General features: G+C 35.9%; 1 protein-coding gene across 1 annotated transcript in view; it reads left to right on the top strand.

The window, feature by feature from the left end:
* Positions 1–16,090, top strand: part of SRSF11 (serine and arginine rich splicing factor 11) — a 46,204-nt gene that overhangs the window by 14,853 nt on the left and 15,261 nt on the right. The window contains 17 exon segments of the mRNA NM_001044587.1: positions 1,551–1,603; positions 1,606–1,613; positions 1,616–1,628; positions 1,631–1,633; positions 1,636–1,670; positions 1,673–1,713; positions 1,716–1,749; positions 1,752–1,764; positions 7,470–7,492; positions 7,495–7,508; positions 7,511–7,535; positions 7,538–7,563; positions 7,566–7,597; positions 11,336–11,447; positions 13,274–13,366; positions 14,130–14,179; positions 15,548–15,675. Coding sequence (NP_001038052.1) covers positions 1,572–1,603; positions 1,606–1,613; positions 1,616–1,628; positions 1,631–1,633; positions 1,636–1,670; positions 1,673–1,713; positions 1,716–1,749; positions 1,752–1,764; positions 7,470–7,492; positions 7,495–7,508; positions 7,511–7,535; positions 7,538–7,563; positions 7,566–7,597; positions 11,336–11,447; positions 13,274–13,366; positions 14,130–14,179; positions 15,548–15,675 — 682 coding nt within the window. The 5' untranslated portion in view covers positions 1,551–1,571.

Raw genomic sequence — 16,090 nt, 5'->3', positions numbered from 1 at the left:
TTCATATAGAACTAGCAGAAATGGAGTTCCCGTCGTGGCACAGTGGAAACGAATCCGACTAGAACCACGAGTTTGCAGGTTGCATCTCTGGCCTCGCTTAGTGGGTTAAGGATCCGGGTGCCAGTGAGTGGTGTAGTCACAGACTCGGCTTGGATCTGGCCTTGTTGTGGCTGTGGTGTAGGCCGGCAGCTATAGCTCCAATTAGACCCCTAGCTTGGGAACCAACATGTGCCGTGAGTGCGACCCTAAAAAAAAAAAAAAAAAGAAAAAAAAAAAACTAGCATAATGACTTAACTAGTAAGTAAACCTAGCAGATTGGCTCTACATCCAAATCTCAGTAACTTCGGTTTCTAATATCTCAAAAATTACACTCTCAGCTGCGTTATTCCACAGAGGTATTTACAAATGAAAGTGTTCTAGAAGCCTCAGGTTTCATCTCTACAATATCTAGCATCAAGTAAATTATTTAACACTTGCCTTAGGATAAATGACACTGTCATTAAGGCGTGTGTTCAACATATTTGTTGGACATTGACTAGTGATAGACATTTTGCTAGGTCCTAAATTGACCCAGAAAACTCAGAGCTTTGTCGGGATACACGTCAATATAACAATACATACAAGCTTTTGTTGAGTGGAAAGAAACCCTAACTCTCCTTGTGGAAGTTGTGCAGTGAGGCAAGGAAGGCCCTTATGGAGGACTGCAGTTAGATAAAACGAGGCAAGTCATTAATAATTTGTGTAAAGCACAGTGAAAAGATTTGGCATGTTTTGAGGAACTGCAAGTCCCTGGATAACAACACTGGGTGGAAGTGGAGAATAGTTCACATGAGATGAAAAATTAGGCAGAATAGCTACATAGTCAAAAGCTTCAAAATTACCTTAAGCAAGGATATGCATGTAAATTAGAAATTTCATCATAAATATATTTAGGTTTATAAACTGCTCTTTAAAGGAACTTGTGCAATTAGCTATAAAGCTGTATGAACATTAAAATATCTTTTCTGACTTTACTGACAAAGCAAATTCGTTACACATTTAATGTTACCAAGATTTGTATACAGTAAAGTTTCAGAAAATTTATAGGGGTGGGGAGGAAATCTTGAAAGCTAGGAGGTAAATTTCTTACTAACTGGACGATCTGCAGATACTCTATAAGAAATATATCGGGACTTTTTAATAATGGTTGTAAGTTGCAGTTTTTGTGAGGAGTACATGCTTTTTTCAAAAAAAGGGGCGCTGAGACGTTAGACGTATCCTCGCGTTTCACTAGCTGGAGTGAGGCTTGCTGGGCGAGGGGCGGGCCGAGGGTGACGCGCCTGCCCGAGGCATTCTGGGGACTCGGCAGCAATTGAGGTGGTTGGGGCGGGGGGGGGCGTTGTTTCCGTGTCGAACTCGCGCCTCTTTTCTCCCTCTCCCCCCGCTCCCCGGCGAGCGGCAGGGGAGAAACGGCGGCGACGGAGCGCGTGTAGTCGACACCGTTGTCTTCTCTCAGCGAACCGGTTCCTCTTCCCCTCCCTCTCATGTTTTTGTGTTTGATGTGTTAGCAGGACGAGAACGCGAGCAGCGCCATGAGCAACACTACCGTCGTCCCCAGCACTGCGGCCCGGGCCCCGCGGCGGGCCGGGGGCGGAGCGGCGGCGGCGGAGGCGGCGGCACCGAGGTAATCCAGTGACTAATGTCTCCCCGAGCGCTAGCTCTGAGCAGATGCGGACCTCTTCGGTTTCCTAGGCAAGATCGACGAACTGCGCTCTTCCCGCCTGAGTGAGTATGGTCCACCATCACCGTTTCTGCTTAACTCCTCCCCAGCCTGGGCCTAACCCGCACCATTTCCTGGGGCCTTTCAGTGCTCCTAGACTAGGTTCCTTTAGCTTAACGGAGGCAGGCTGTTGGGTTTACTTACGGAAGTAAGGCCTACTAATACAGAGCCGAGCTTCGGGGGATTAGGGAACACTGGCTAGTCTTGGAATCTTTTTTTTTTTTTTTCCCCTTAAATTGTGCCGGCGTGGTCCTCCTTTAGGCACTTAAAGCAAGACAAACTGCACATTTTATGTGTTTTGTATATAGGTTCGTGTCTTTTTAAAATTAAGTGTTTAACAATCATTCTTCTCTATGAGAATTTGATATTGAACTTTGTAGGCTGTTGTTCGCTTATTGCTAAATATTGTTTAGTAACTCTGGTCCAGTGATATAATTCAGAGTTAATACTCTTTGACAGTTAATTCAGAGAGCTTGAGTGCTTTTATGACAAAATGAGTTATAGCTGAAATCTAGCTTTTCCTTGTTTAAATAATGGATACATTTATGATATTTAAGAATTGTTCTCCGGAAGGAATTTTATAGAATGTTAATTTTTTTAAGTATATGCTTTTGTTTTTATTCTGTTGTCTCACATTTCTTATTTTTATCACAAATATTAAATGAGTGCAATAACTGTGAAGAAAAATAATTTATGGATGCTATGATAGATGTATAAATATTAGAAAAAACAACACAGTACTGTGCTCTGGGGAAGAGTGAAAGTTCTGATTTTATGGTCAGTGTGTACTCAGTACCCCCTCGCTGTACAATGAGAGTTCTATGATGTTGGAATTCTCCAGGGATCCACTTTGCGGCTGCAATAAACCATTACCCTCTGTATGCTCTCTAAATAGCTAGTTAAGTTGCTTATACTGTGTATTCGTTAAGTATTTTCATATTTTATCACTTAAAGTTTTTCAATGAGTTCCCATCATGGCTCGCGGAAACGAATCTGACTAGCATCCATGAGGACACAGGTTCATCCTGGCCTTGCTCAGTGGGTTAAAGGATCCAGTGTTGCCCTGAGCGGTGGGTAGGTCACAGGCCAGCCGATCTGGCGTTGCTGTAGCTGTGGGTAGGCCGCAGCTTACAGCTCCTGATTCAACCCTAGCTGGAACGCGGGTGCCGCCTAAAAAGAAAAAAGAAAAAAAATTTTTAGTGTTTTTAGTGATATTGATGTTTTCAATTTGTATTAATTTGGAGGATGTATCTGTGGAGGGATGTTTCAAAGTTATTACATGAAGTGTAGAATTCTGGAAACAGCATGTTTCGTATAGTTATTTTCGGCAGAATTTGCTTAACAATGAAGACAAATACTTCATAGTAGACATTCTGCTGTTATTTTATACAACATACTCTTTATTAAATCATTAGTAAAACTAACAGTAAAATGGAGTAAATAAATGAACATCTGAGTATTTTGATTACTTGATTGTAATATGTTATTACTAAAACTATGTGGATATGGATTTATGAAGAATTATTTCCAGTCCACAAGTCACTGAGAATTTTTATAGTTGTTATATACATGCTTTGTTATTTTGAAATGTTGTTTTTAATGATGTTTTATAAAAGATGACAAAGAGGTTTTTTTGCCTAAATATCCCTATCTTAGAGGAGTCAGGATGGAAAGATTCTGAATTTTTGCTTTGTAGCACTTGGGGTGCCACGCATTAAGAGGATTCCTTCCCTGTACTGGAGGAGAGAAAAATGTTGACGCATTTTTGCTCTTTGACTCTTTCTGTATGTTGGGCATACAGATCATTTTCTCTTCTGAAAATGTACAGGAAGGTATTTATACATTATCTTGGCCTTTCCAATATGAATAGCATGAATGTAGATGCTTGCTTTTGTTCATTTAATGATTTTTTTTTTTAATAATTTAAGTCCAGTAGTTATTCTGACTTGCACAATTTATAAAAGCTTTATTGGCAGTTTCTTTAACCTTACTATAGTTCTCAACAGTAGTTTGCCAGGCATAATGTGCTATGGGGTCCTAGTAGTCTAAGGGGGTTCATTCATTCCAAAAAATTCCAAAAATTTACTCTATTCATAGAATAAGTTTGAATGGCTCAGATTATATAAAATTCTATTGATTTTAAACAGATTTACTGTTTTTTTTGTTTTGTTTGTTTTGTTTTTTTAATTGGGTGTGTGTATGTTCTCCCAAAAGGAATCATATCCACCTGGGAACTCTTATTCTAGACATTGACGCATGACATTGCTTGCTTTCTTTTGTTGCCCAGATGGTCACCTAATCACCTTATATAAAAATACCTCACCCCTGTTCCCTGCCTCCTCTGTTCAGTTGAACAGCTTTTTCTCTGTAGAACCATTCACCAACTGACAAGTCTGACTTCCTCACTCTTTAAGATATGAGAGCCCTTGGTTCATTGGCATTACTGGAGGGGGCATTTTAAGTACTTACATGATGAAGCCCTACCCACACCTGCAGAAACTCTAATTTTAGTTATAAACGCCTGTGTGAGGGAAAAATTCCTGAGACTGTGGTTATGCAACACTTCACCGGCAGCCTCCTCAGAAGGTTTCTCCTTTGCTCCATTATTGACTTATTTCTTTGGTTCTTTTAAGCCAGAAATGCTGGCCTATAATTTCACCCAGTGGTAATATGCTCTGTCTTCACCAGAATAGTATTCACTTTTCAGTGTGTAGCTTAGCTATAGATAATCTTAAAGCATCTGTCAGTATTTCTTATTCTTCCTTTTAGAAGAAAAGGTCATTTTGATTCTAGTTTTTCCTAAATAACGTATTTGAAATCAACATTGTTTGTTACATGCTAGATGCTTTCGTGTTTTTATCTTGCTCATTCCTTACATATTCGAGGAAGGAGGTATCTTACCTTGTTTTACAAATGAGTGAACTGAAATTCACATAGCTTGTTTTTGTTTACCAGGCTCCTCTACTGGTGTCAGAACTAGTATTTGAACCCTATGTTATGATTCTTTTTACCTCTTGATCAGGATTCCCTTGATTAGCCAACAACTTGTGAGTGAAATCATTTTAACCTAGCAGGTATTCTTTAAATGTTTGGTTTAGTGGAATTTCAGAATGGAGACATATTTATGAAATATCCCTGGGAAGCATATGTCAGTCATGTAGTAATTGAATGCTACTTTAACACTGCAGATTCATTACTGACTTTGAAGTGACCAAAGTAGATACTTTAATGATCACTAAGTATTTAATATAGTTAGGGAGGGGAGAGAACATGATTTACCTTTAAGTTTTAGATTTTGTTTTAATAAATGCAGCATTTTACTGTGTTTCTTACGATTAGGAAGGGCATGGGAGGTCAACACAGTCCATACCTTGCTCTTGGTGGGGGTGGTGCTAGGAGATGCTTTGTTTATAGCTCAAATTCTCTGCTCAGAAATCTCTTAGCTCAGTAACAACACCAAAAGTTTACTTTAGTAAGCATGAACAGTAGTGGGGGTCTTGTTAGTAGCATGAACAGTAGTGGGGTCTTGTTAGATCAAAGCCTTCTTATAAAAGGGATTCTCAGATTCAGTGGGCTTGAGATGGAAAGCAGAATCTGATTTATGTGTGAATCCCAGAAGATTCTGAACAATTCTTAGAGACACTTTTAAGAAACGTAGAACAGTACCACCGTACTCTTAAGGAGGAAAGCATCACAGAAGCTTACTTATCTTGCTCCTCAGTTCTTTTTTCAACTGCATTGCTCTTCTATGTTAATTCCTAAAGTGAGTAGATATCATATTTTTGGAAGTGATTCTTGCGCAAAATTCTAGAGTATGAAAAGAATTCCTGTATCAGTTCTCTATTGTAACGTGTTTTTTTTATCAATTTTAACTGAGAAAATGTAACAGTTTAATTGTGGGGCCAAATAGCAATGGTTTTAAACAAGACCATCTAAATGGGGAGAGGTCAATATTTGCCATTTTGTTGTCTTTCTGTGACTGTCTTTTCCATATTAATTGTTCATATTTATCTTTAAGAGTCCATTGTTGACAGTCATTTTTTTTTCTTATAGTTAGTTGACAGTAGATGGTGTCAAAAAAATGTAGCTGTCACGAAGTGCTTGCTACTTCCCGAGCATCGTGTTAGGTGTAAGAGCATAACATTTGAAGCACTTTGAATTTAGTGGTAAAAGTGCAGATGTCCGAAAAAATGCAAAGGGCTATGTGTAACTTTAGTACCAAAACTAATAAGCAGCATTCTTTCACTATACTAGGTACAACATTGTTAATTTTAGACAGCTAAGACTTCACATTAAAAGAAACACTGTATCCTCTCAAAAACACTTGGCAGTATCTTCTGTAACAAATTGCTTAAATCCATTGGATTTACATATTGACAGCTTTGCTTTGAACCTCGATAAGGATCCATGCCTAATGTGGACAGTGCGGTTTAGGAATTAATCTACATTAGACATTTTAACAGATTCTCAGGTTATTGGCTTCAGGTTGGTCTTCACATTATAAGTTTTAATTTTCATATTGCACCCAAGTTATAAGAAACTTCTTTTTAAATACTTATATCTGAAATACTTAGTGTGACCAAATATGATTCATTACATTTTTTATAAATGAAATCTCATTACTCAGAAAGTTAACATAACTCCATTCTAATAATTGAAAAATATTAAGAGAATTCCCTTTCATTATTGAATCTCAAGATGTATTGGCTTGTTAAAGCAGTGGTTCTGTACTCTGTGTGCATATTAAAATTGTCAGGTAGAATTTAAAAAAGAGACTGCAGTACTTCATTCATGAGAGATCTTGATTTAATTTTTTTTCCCCACCACCGTTAATTCTGTTGTAACAAGGAAGGATGACATGATTATTACTGTTTTAGGGCATTGATTTTCAAATAGCTTTTGGTTTGCTGTTAGAGGGCAACCCTGTCTTTATTTAATCTTTTCCTTTCACAGAGTTTAGGGCAGAAATTTCACAACCTTTTATTTAGGAAACAACAGCCCTGCTCCCCACTCTTACTTTGAGTTATCACTACTTGCATCTTAGCAACTTGTTTTTGTTTACATAAGAAGCAATTGCTGAGAAGTGACTTTGCTTATTGAAATTTTGCCTAATGTATTGGGTAGGGGTGGAGTATTTCCCCATGTGTGATTTTGTGAAAGTCCTCTGAGTGAGAGAGCCTTAATTATTTATAATGTCTAGGAGTTCTAATATTCTGTAGGTGAAAGGTCAGGGCATTTAATAGGCAGGTCAAGAAAACTCAGTTGTCAAATAGATGTGCTTCCACGACATTCTTTTGTCCCTGAAGTGGAAAGAAATTTTTTTAACTCTGGAAAGTTAGCCATAATGGAAATTTTCTAAGCTAAACTATTATATTACTTGTTACCTGTGTTTTTAAAGGCTAGTGTTGTATTATGAAATAGATGTTGACATTTTGCAGTCGTTTCTGAGACTTTTTCAACTGTTTTAGCTTGATACAGTGTTTTTGTCTAGGTGCAATTTGCTACAGTCATTTCTGTGGGTAGTACTTAATTAGAATGTCATTTTTTTAAATCTGGTTAGTATGTGCAGTACATAATTTTTATCTGCCTTTCACTTCGTGACTACAAGTATTTGTGAATCATTTGTTTGTGTTTTAGCTGATAATTTTCTCTTTTATCTATTTTTTTTTTGTGTTTTTTTTTTTTTGTTTTGTTTTGTTTTTTTTTTTAGTGATTCGCCTTTGCCAGTCTCATCCGTGTCTGCTTTGTTAATTCCATGATCCAGACTCAGCAGTTGTGCACAGCATCTGACAAACACTGTATTCGTGACAGAGCTTTGATAGTCGTACCATATGCAGAGGTTGTGCTTTGTTTAACTATCTTGTGGGCATCCTATGATGACCATCTACCTCAGTGTAGTTTTAGAGTGAGCATTAGTAGCATGTTAAAATATAAGCTGTTACATTTGAAACCCTTGTTATACTGTGGTCCATATTTTTACTTGAAGACAGTTTTTTAATTTCAAAATTCAAATCAGATGTTTTATATAGATGTTTAAATTTTGCATTCTTTTGAACATTTTAAAGTTCATTAAAATTGTATCCCTGATGGTAATTCCTTAAGATACATCTGCTTAGTTAATTTAACATTGCATTTTATGAAAAGTCCTGAAGGTGAATGGTTCACTCCATGCACATTACAGATCCTTCAAATAATGCATGATATTATTTTGTTTGAATAAATATGACTAGGTTGGTTTTATTTCTTAGTGATTCCTCTCACTGATAACTTTAAAAATATATCCCACATCGAATTCCAGTATACCAAGGTCACAATGATTTTGGTTTTTATGAAAGTTTAAGATTTCCTATAGTTAGGTGCCAGATGGGCACTGGGTGTTTTGTTTTATGCCAGATTTTCTTGTTCATTCTTGCTATATTTTCTAGAATATCTCTAATAATAAATTTCTCTCTTGTTATTTGTGTGTGTGATTTTTATAGTGGAGAAGGCAAATGCAAACTCTTCCAGATGACTGAAAACAGTGGGTCCTCTGCATACAGGGATTCTAGACTTAACTAAAGGCAGCAAGCACTCAAGTCCCCAAGTGTTTTCCCGGTGTAACATTTGTTAACTACATTTTCTTTCTTTTACATTTTAGGCTGTTAAGTAATTTGACAGAAATAATGAGCGGGTTTTTGGATCTAAAAAGCCACTGTGACAAGACAGCACTGTCCTAATTCATTTGTAAACTTTCTAAGGCATATTTTACAATTAGTTTGTTCCCAATGTACTGCTACTTTATTTGCTTTTTGGTAACTATAAATTCAAAGAAGTCACTGAAATATGTTAAAACTGAATTTTATTGACATACATGCTGACCAGGATTTAAATGCTTTCCCCTTCCCTTAGTGTAACTGGTCAGTGGAATCAGAATCTTGATGTTGTTAACTTTAGATGCTATCTTAGATCTTTGCATACCAATGTGAACATTTACACCATTCCTTGTAAAAGTTGTGAAGTGTCTGGTCCTTAAAACTTAGAAAAATTGCCTCTGTGGTATTCTAAAGAAGTAAGTTGCATTCATAGATGGGTTAAGGCATGCTATATAATAACCGATCTATCTCCATTATATTAAAGTGTATGAGCCCAATTTTAAGGGTTTTTTAAAATATATATATATATATATATGTGTGTGTGTGCTGAAACAAGTTAGTTTGTTTTTATTAAGCAATTTCTTTTTTATCAGTGTGCCTGTTGTAAGATAAGACTTATCCCAAGAGAAAATTTACAGAATTCCAATTTAGGATAAGTAAAATGTAGAACATAACTTTTGGAACAAGGGTCAAGTCATGTGAGTAAATTGCAAAACATTAGTTAGCCTTTAAATTTAAAGAATTTTTATTGGCTCAGTATCCCAAGCCTGAACATAATACAGTATATCATATAAATCTGACTTTCATAAGTATTTTTAGACTTTAGTAATTTTTTTGGATCTGTTTAGCAAGTGAAATATTTAGGGAAAATATATATATATAGAATTGTAGAAATGTTAGTTCTGGAATCTTTTTTTTAGTGTATTTAATTACTAGTATGGTATGCTGTATTAATGTCACCTCCACTAAATAACTGAGGTCCTCAATCCCTTTGTCACCCTTCACCCTGGTTTTAGCTCTTACACTTTGGTGTTGGTTCTTCTTGGTCAGTGTTTTAAAACAATAGGTGCAAAGTCTATTTGGGGGGAAAAAAAAAGCCTCTACGGTAAGGAGTAGTCTTAATTGGTAAAATTGAGATAGCTGGATTTGGAAGGAACTCTTAATAGTAATGGATTTGGGATTATTTAGGTTCCTTGGTTAATGTTTGTTTCTTTTGTCTGTTTCTTTTCTTTCGTTTCTACACATTCATGCAGTATTTCATGGTTCTATCAAAGCAGCAGTAAAAAAAATACTCTTGACGCATGAAAATTAACTGGTGAGGGCCTCATGCTATTTTTAAATTGTAGTTTTATTTTTAATAGTCTTTTTTTAATCAGAGGATCAGATGCATGACTTTTTTTTAATGGATGCAGATCTTCTACCAGGTGTCTCTCAGTAAATTCAAGAGGAATTTAGTTTGCCAGAAATGTTGCAAATGCACTAATTTAGTAAGATGTTAACTTAATATCCTCTTGAGACATAATTTTGCATGCAAAATTATCCCATAATCTTTGTAGGTTTGTTAATAATGATGCATTAATGCCTGTATCTAAATGATCTTCTCCCCTCTCCCCCCTTCATAACTCTTGGTATCTAAATTGATGACAGCTCTGACACAAGCAAGATAACAGTGCTGTGTAGTATACATTTGTTTATATTATCGGCACTTCTCAGTTTAGGTGGAAGGAACCATTACCTTTATTTAACAGTGGTTTTTCTTTTTGTTGTTGTGTTTTACAGTTCTTTTCCCTGGTTCAGCCTGAACTATATACCAGGCCCTGCTGAAAATACCACCCAACAGTTTTCTTCTGCAGCTTATCCAGTTTCTCTTAAGTGCCCTGTACATATTGTATGTTTTATGATGAGATGCAGTTTCTTAATATGTATTACAGAAATACTACTGGTATTTGCAAATATGTAGTTTAATTGTATTATTGAACTCTCATTTTGGGGGCTTGGGCACATTAACAGATTAATCCATCTGTATAGGGCTTTTGCTGTTGGATAGAATTTAAATTGTCTACTTAAATATTTGTCTTAGGACCTTAGATTTTATCTGAATACACAGATTAGGCTTTAAAAACAGACATACATGTCATTTTTTGGCTTTAGGTGTTTGGCTAAGTTAGTTTTTGAACTGACACTTTATAGAAGCATTTTTTGGTATGGTTAGCATGGCACATGTTGGAACATAAAGCATTTTACTGTACAGGTAAGGAATGTGCCATGTTGTTTTACCTATTCTCTCTCTTTCTCTCACTCCCACACACACATCCTGTGTGTATTCAGAGACCTTCAGAAACATTCATATTCATTTTCATGAGTCAGCAAAAGCCCTACGCTTGATTCCAACAGAATATTTCCTTTACATACTTTTCTTCTCTTAATTTTTACAAATTTGTATGGTAGGTGTAAAAGAAATCATAGTAACTGTACCATATTATTAACCCTAAATCAAACTTTTTTTGTCTTGTGTATCTTGATTTTTCTGTGTGCTTTATAGTGAAGCAGCCGACACGAGTCGTTGTTCATAAACAGCTTTTGAAAGTTGAGAGCACACCCTGGAGAACCGACTGTGCTTGCTTACGTTTGGTTCATGACTTAAAAATCGAGTACAGGTGATGAAATCTTGGCAGTGTTAACAAAAAGTAGTGTGTATTGTGCTATTTTTTTTTACTCTAGAAACTTAACCATTTGTAGAGAAAAGGAAACAAATTTTCACACATTGAAGTTTCATTCTGACATAAATTAATGATAAATAATCATAGAAATCAAGTTTTATATTTAGCGAACATAAGTACTTTCAACAAACTCAGGTGGTGTATCAGGGAGACATTTTCTGGGTGTTTTTGTGTGTTTTCTGTCTTGCAAAAGAGTGTGTTCTAATGCGAGGATGTTTCTCTGCAGGAGTTATTCCTGATGAGACTAAGGCTTTGTCTCTGTTGGCACCAGCTAATGCAGTGGCAGGTCTTCTGCCTGGTGGTGGACTCCTGCCTACCCCTAACCCACTTACCCAGGTATTAGTTCTATTGAATTCTTTAAGTATGGAAAACAATACAGAATTGTGGAAAAAGCTAAACATAATTTGAGCTTCTCAGTGCTATTGTGATTATGGTTCACAGAGTGTTATCACATGGTTAAAGCATTGTGAAAGGCTGTATTTATAATCATAAATATTAAAGAGAATGTCTTGGAAGTTTGCATTTTAAGAACATTCTGAAATTGTACATATCTTTTATTGATTTTGTCACCCAGCTCTTAAAATAGCCTATAAGTAACTCTATGGGGGTGGGGAATCTCATGAGGTATAAGACTTCTGTTGAACATGTTGTTTAAAATACTTTGTTAATTTGGACCAGGAAAGAAAATTAAGGTGAAGTTCAGACTTTTTTTTTTCTTTCTTCACACCCTTTGATCTTTTGCTCTTGGGGTTTGCATTAAGTAACTGGCTTAAAATAAAGATGAATTCAAGGATCTGGGAAATGTGTAGATACCTTTGATGTATAAAACTGGATAATAGTTATGCCATTTTTATAATAGTACAATTGATGAACAACATGAATTTGAACTGCTTGTTATACTTAACATGAGGATTTTTTTCAGTTAATATATACTACGGTACTACATGGCCCTAGGGTTGGTTGAATCCAGGTATGCAAAACATCAGCTATGAAGAGCTGACTGAAAAGTTCCAGGTGGATTTTCATTTCATGGGGAGTTAGGACCCCTAGAACTTGGGGTGTTCAAGGATCAACTGCATTATCAATATTTTAACTGTACTCAGTAAACAGTTAAATTATAGGAAGTTTGGTACCTTTTATTTACTTAATAATAATGAAACTAGGAGAGGTTTTAGCACAGTGCTTGTAGAAAAGGTCAGACTACTCCCAAAGCTGTAGGATTTTGCATGGTTCGTGTGCACTAAATTGATTAATCAGAATTATGTCTGGCAGATGACTGAATCATACCATAATTTGAAGAGGAAGAGTTTAAGGAATTACTGACTAGTAAGAGGAGATTACTAAGGGAACTGTAATGAGTACAGGAATTGCAAGAATAGGAAACAACCGCTGCTTCTAGGGCTGAGGAAGAAAATACAAGAAACACATTTAGATGAAGGGGCTCCTCTTCCTCCTTGAAGCTAAGACTCAGACCTCCTTCCAAAGAGTAGATAATAGAGAAGTTCTCTGGGATGCCATGAACTTGCTGGGAAGCTCCCTAAGAGGATAGCACTGAAACTTGCTGAGGTGAAGGCCACTGTGTATCCCTTGTATTATTGCAGTAACAGAAAGGGGATATAGGAACTAGAAAGTGAAACCTCTTCCACAGTTAGTGTCCTTCCAGCTCCCCCTACAGCTTAACATCATGCTAGCCGTCAGATTAGTGTTTATAAGGCTGTTGCATTCACTATCACAACAGGGCAAAAAACAGTGGATTTGGAGCTAAGAAACAATAAATATAAATAGCATGAGAATGTATCAAAAACTTTAATTTTTTTATGAATTCTGATTTTAAGAATAATTGTGCTGTGATGAATAAAAAATAAAGCCATTACATATAGCCAGATTAGGCAAACTATAGCTCTTGGGCCAGGGACACCCCTCCCCCATTTTTGGTTAATTTTTATTGGAATGCAGCAGTGGACATTTGTTTATGTATTGCCTATGACTGTTTTTGATCTATGGTGGCATAGTTAAATTAGCTGTAACAGAGCCACGTAGCCTGTAGTCTTAAACTAGTTATTATCTGACCCTATAATGGGGGAAGAAGAAAAGTTGACTAGCCCTCCAGTTGTGAGGAACAGAAACAAAATTTTAAACAAATAAAATTTGAAATTTCACAGATCGGCGCTGTTCCACTGGCTGCTTTGGGAGCTCCTACTCTTGATCCTGCCCTTGCTGCACTTGGGCTTCCTGGAGCAAACTTGAATTCTCAGGTATAACTTAATGCCCTTCACCTCTGAGCTCATTTTTGTAATTAACAAATTTGTTGCATTGAATGTTTGCATTTCAAGAACAGGAGATAACTAATTGTTATAGAAATAATTTTTTCATATGTAAACTTGTTAATGAAAGATTTTAGAGGTCATTGCATTATTAGCCCCTTGCCCATTAAAGATTTTGTCATTTTATAAAATTCAAAGTAGAGAAGGAAGCCAACACCTCATCAGTGTTGTTAAAAGTCAGAACAAAAGTCGTGTAAGGATGAGAATGTGTTCAAAATTTGTTTTATCACACTTGGAAGTTTTTTGTTTGCTCTCACTGTAATTTGGCTTAATTTTTTTCTAAAGTCTTTATGGAAATCTTTTGATTACTGAGTACTTTCAGTTTTATTTTACATATTTCTTTAAAATGTTACTTTCCCTCAGAAAGTCTTAAAATAAGCAAGAAGTAACCCGGTAAAATCTAGACTATAGAGCTTCATAATCTTCATATTTAACCTGATAAAACAGCTATGGATATTCAGTACTGTAGTCACTAATGTCACCTTTTAGAAATTTTTCTAATGTGGCTACTAGAATACTTTATATAACGTATTGGCTAGCATTATATTTCTGTTGGTCATTTGTCGTGCCTGGAATATGTTAGTTTTTATAGGTTTGCCAGATTGTCCCAAGGACATTGAAACATACCAAAAAAATAAAATAGCAATCATTTATCGTTTTATGTGTTCTCACTGTTACATTTTTGTTTTTGTAGTCTCTTGCTGCAGACCAGTTGCTGAAGCTTATGAGTACTGTTGATCCCAAGTAAGGGTTTTTTCTTTGTTTCTGTTGGTGATACAGATGCAGTATGTGAATGTCTAGAGAACAGTTATTTTTTGATAGCTAAAATAAAATTAAGGCATGAGTACGTAATTATGTTTTCTACAAACAAGGAGAAAAATCCAGAGGTGAGCTCATGTATAAAGGCTTTTGTTTTGGTGTAATTTCTTAGTGTAAGTCTTGAGAATCATTGTAAATAGCTTAAACTAAGATGATAAGAAAAGAGCTAGGTTTTATCTTTAGTTAATTCATTTTAAAAATTATATTGAGTATCTACTATAAGGTTCATAGTAGATACTTTTCATAGCATTTATATTCTAGTTATTAATTATAGCAAAACATGTGCATCCAACTGGAAGTACAGGAGTGCAGTGGGAACTTACTGCAAGGAGAATTTAGTTCAAAGATCAGAGAAGCTAACTAAGCCCTAGGGGATGAATTAGAGGAAGATAGAAATGAGGGAAAAGGAGTAAAAGCCCAGGCTAAAAGAGTAGTAATATCACATTTAGTCAACATCTAATAGTCAACATCTTTTAGGTGCTTTGAAAAGTTCTCTTCATGCTATAACTGTTGTATCTCCTACTTGTTAGCTATCACAAATTCATTATTTAGTAATTTCTTAGTATATTAAACTTAATGCTTTTTCTTTCTAACCTTGTGAAAGTCACTATAGTGGGAGAATATGGGGGGAGGCGAGAAAGAATGATTTGATTATAGTAGTTAGTGGCATTTTTTTTCCTTAAAAATTATCAGGTAAAAAGCCCAGCTTATAAAATATTACCAATACAGTTAAAACCCCCTGGGTACCCATTCTTTATTATAGTTCCCACTCTACCCACAAATAACTACCATCCTTGTTTTGGTGTCTGCAGTATTTTTACTTCTGTAAACCCTTAAGGGGTGCATCTTTAGCCTTTTCAGGGAGAAATTTCATTAGTAATTTCTGTGTGCTCTTGTTGGCTTCTGTCTCATTTTCTCCTCATTTGCAAACGTGTAATGCTCTTCCCCAACAAATTATGATGATGTAGAAAGTTTTTACATAATATGATTGGAAAGTTCTGTTAATCAAAAATCTTCAGCATCAGCATATTCCCATATACTAACACTTCTCAAAATGTGTATGGAAAGTTAATGGATGTTCAGCAAAATTAAATAGATTTTTTTTTTTAATTCAACATGTTTCTGAGTCTTTTAAAATGCAGGTGCCATTGTAAATATTCAAAAGGCTAGTATGCTATATATGATTTTACTATAAAATTATTGTGGAACACTCTTTAAGGCAAATCCTACCAAAATTTTGAAATGCTAGTACGTTTTAAGATATTCCACAAACAGTTCTTGGTTCTGATCCAGGTTGAATCATGTAGCTGCTGGTCTTGTTTCACCAAGTCTGAAATCAGATACCTCTAGTAAAGAAATAGAGGAAGCCATGAAGAGAGTACGAGAAGCACAGTCCTTAATTTCTGCTGCTATAGAACCAGGTAAAATGGCTTTATGCAATTATGCTTGGAAATTTGTTGAATAATACTCTAGTTTTTTTGTTTGTTTGTTTTAACTTTCCGTATTTTGGTAAAAGATCATATAGTACTATGATTCTCATTTGGAATGTGGCGGGTGGTATGGGTAGGGTCGTCACCCAGACGTATTTGGAGGTATCAGGAGACAGGTAGTTGTCATACTGGTACCAACTGCTTTTAGTGGGTACAGGGCCAGGGATGTTACTAAATCCTACCAGGGTACAACACAGACAATGCCCACTCCCTAAACAGGGAATGATTCCTTCAAAAATATTACTGCCTGGGATTATTTAATACGTGGTGTGATGTTTTGGTGGTTTTTTGATTGTTTTTTAATCATTTATATTCGTGTAAGTTGGGGCAGGCTCTTTGGTTTTTA

The sequence above is a fragment of the Sus scrofa genome, chromosome 6 (assembly GCF_000003025.6).
Source record: "Sus scrofa isolate TJ Tabasco breed Duroc chromosome 6, Sscrofa11.1, whole genome shotgun sequence".
Taxonomy (NCBI): Eukaryota; Metazoa; Chordata; class Mammalia; order Artiodactyla; family Suidae; genus Sus; species Sus scrofa.
The sequence above is the reverse complement of the archived record's forward strand: the minus strand, read 5'-3'. Positions and strand labels throughout refer to the sequence as shown.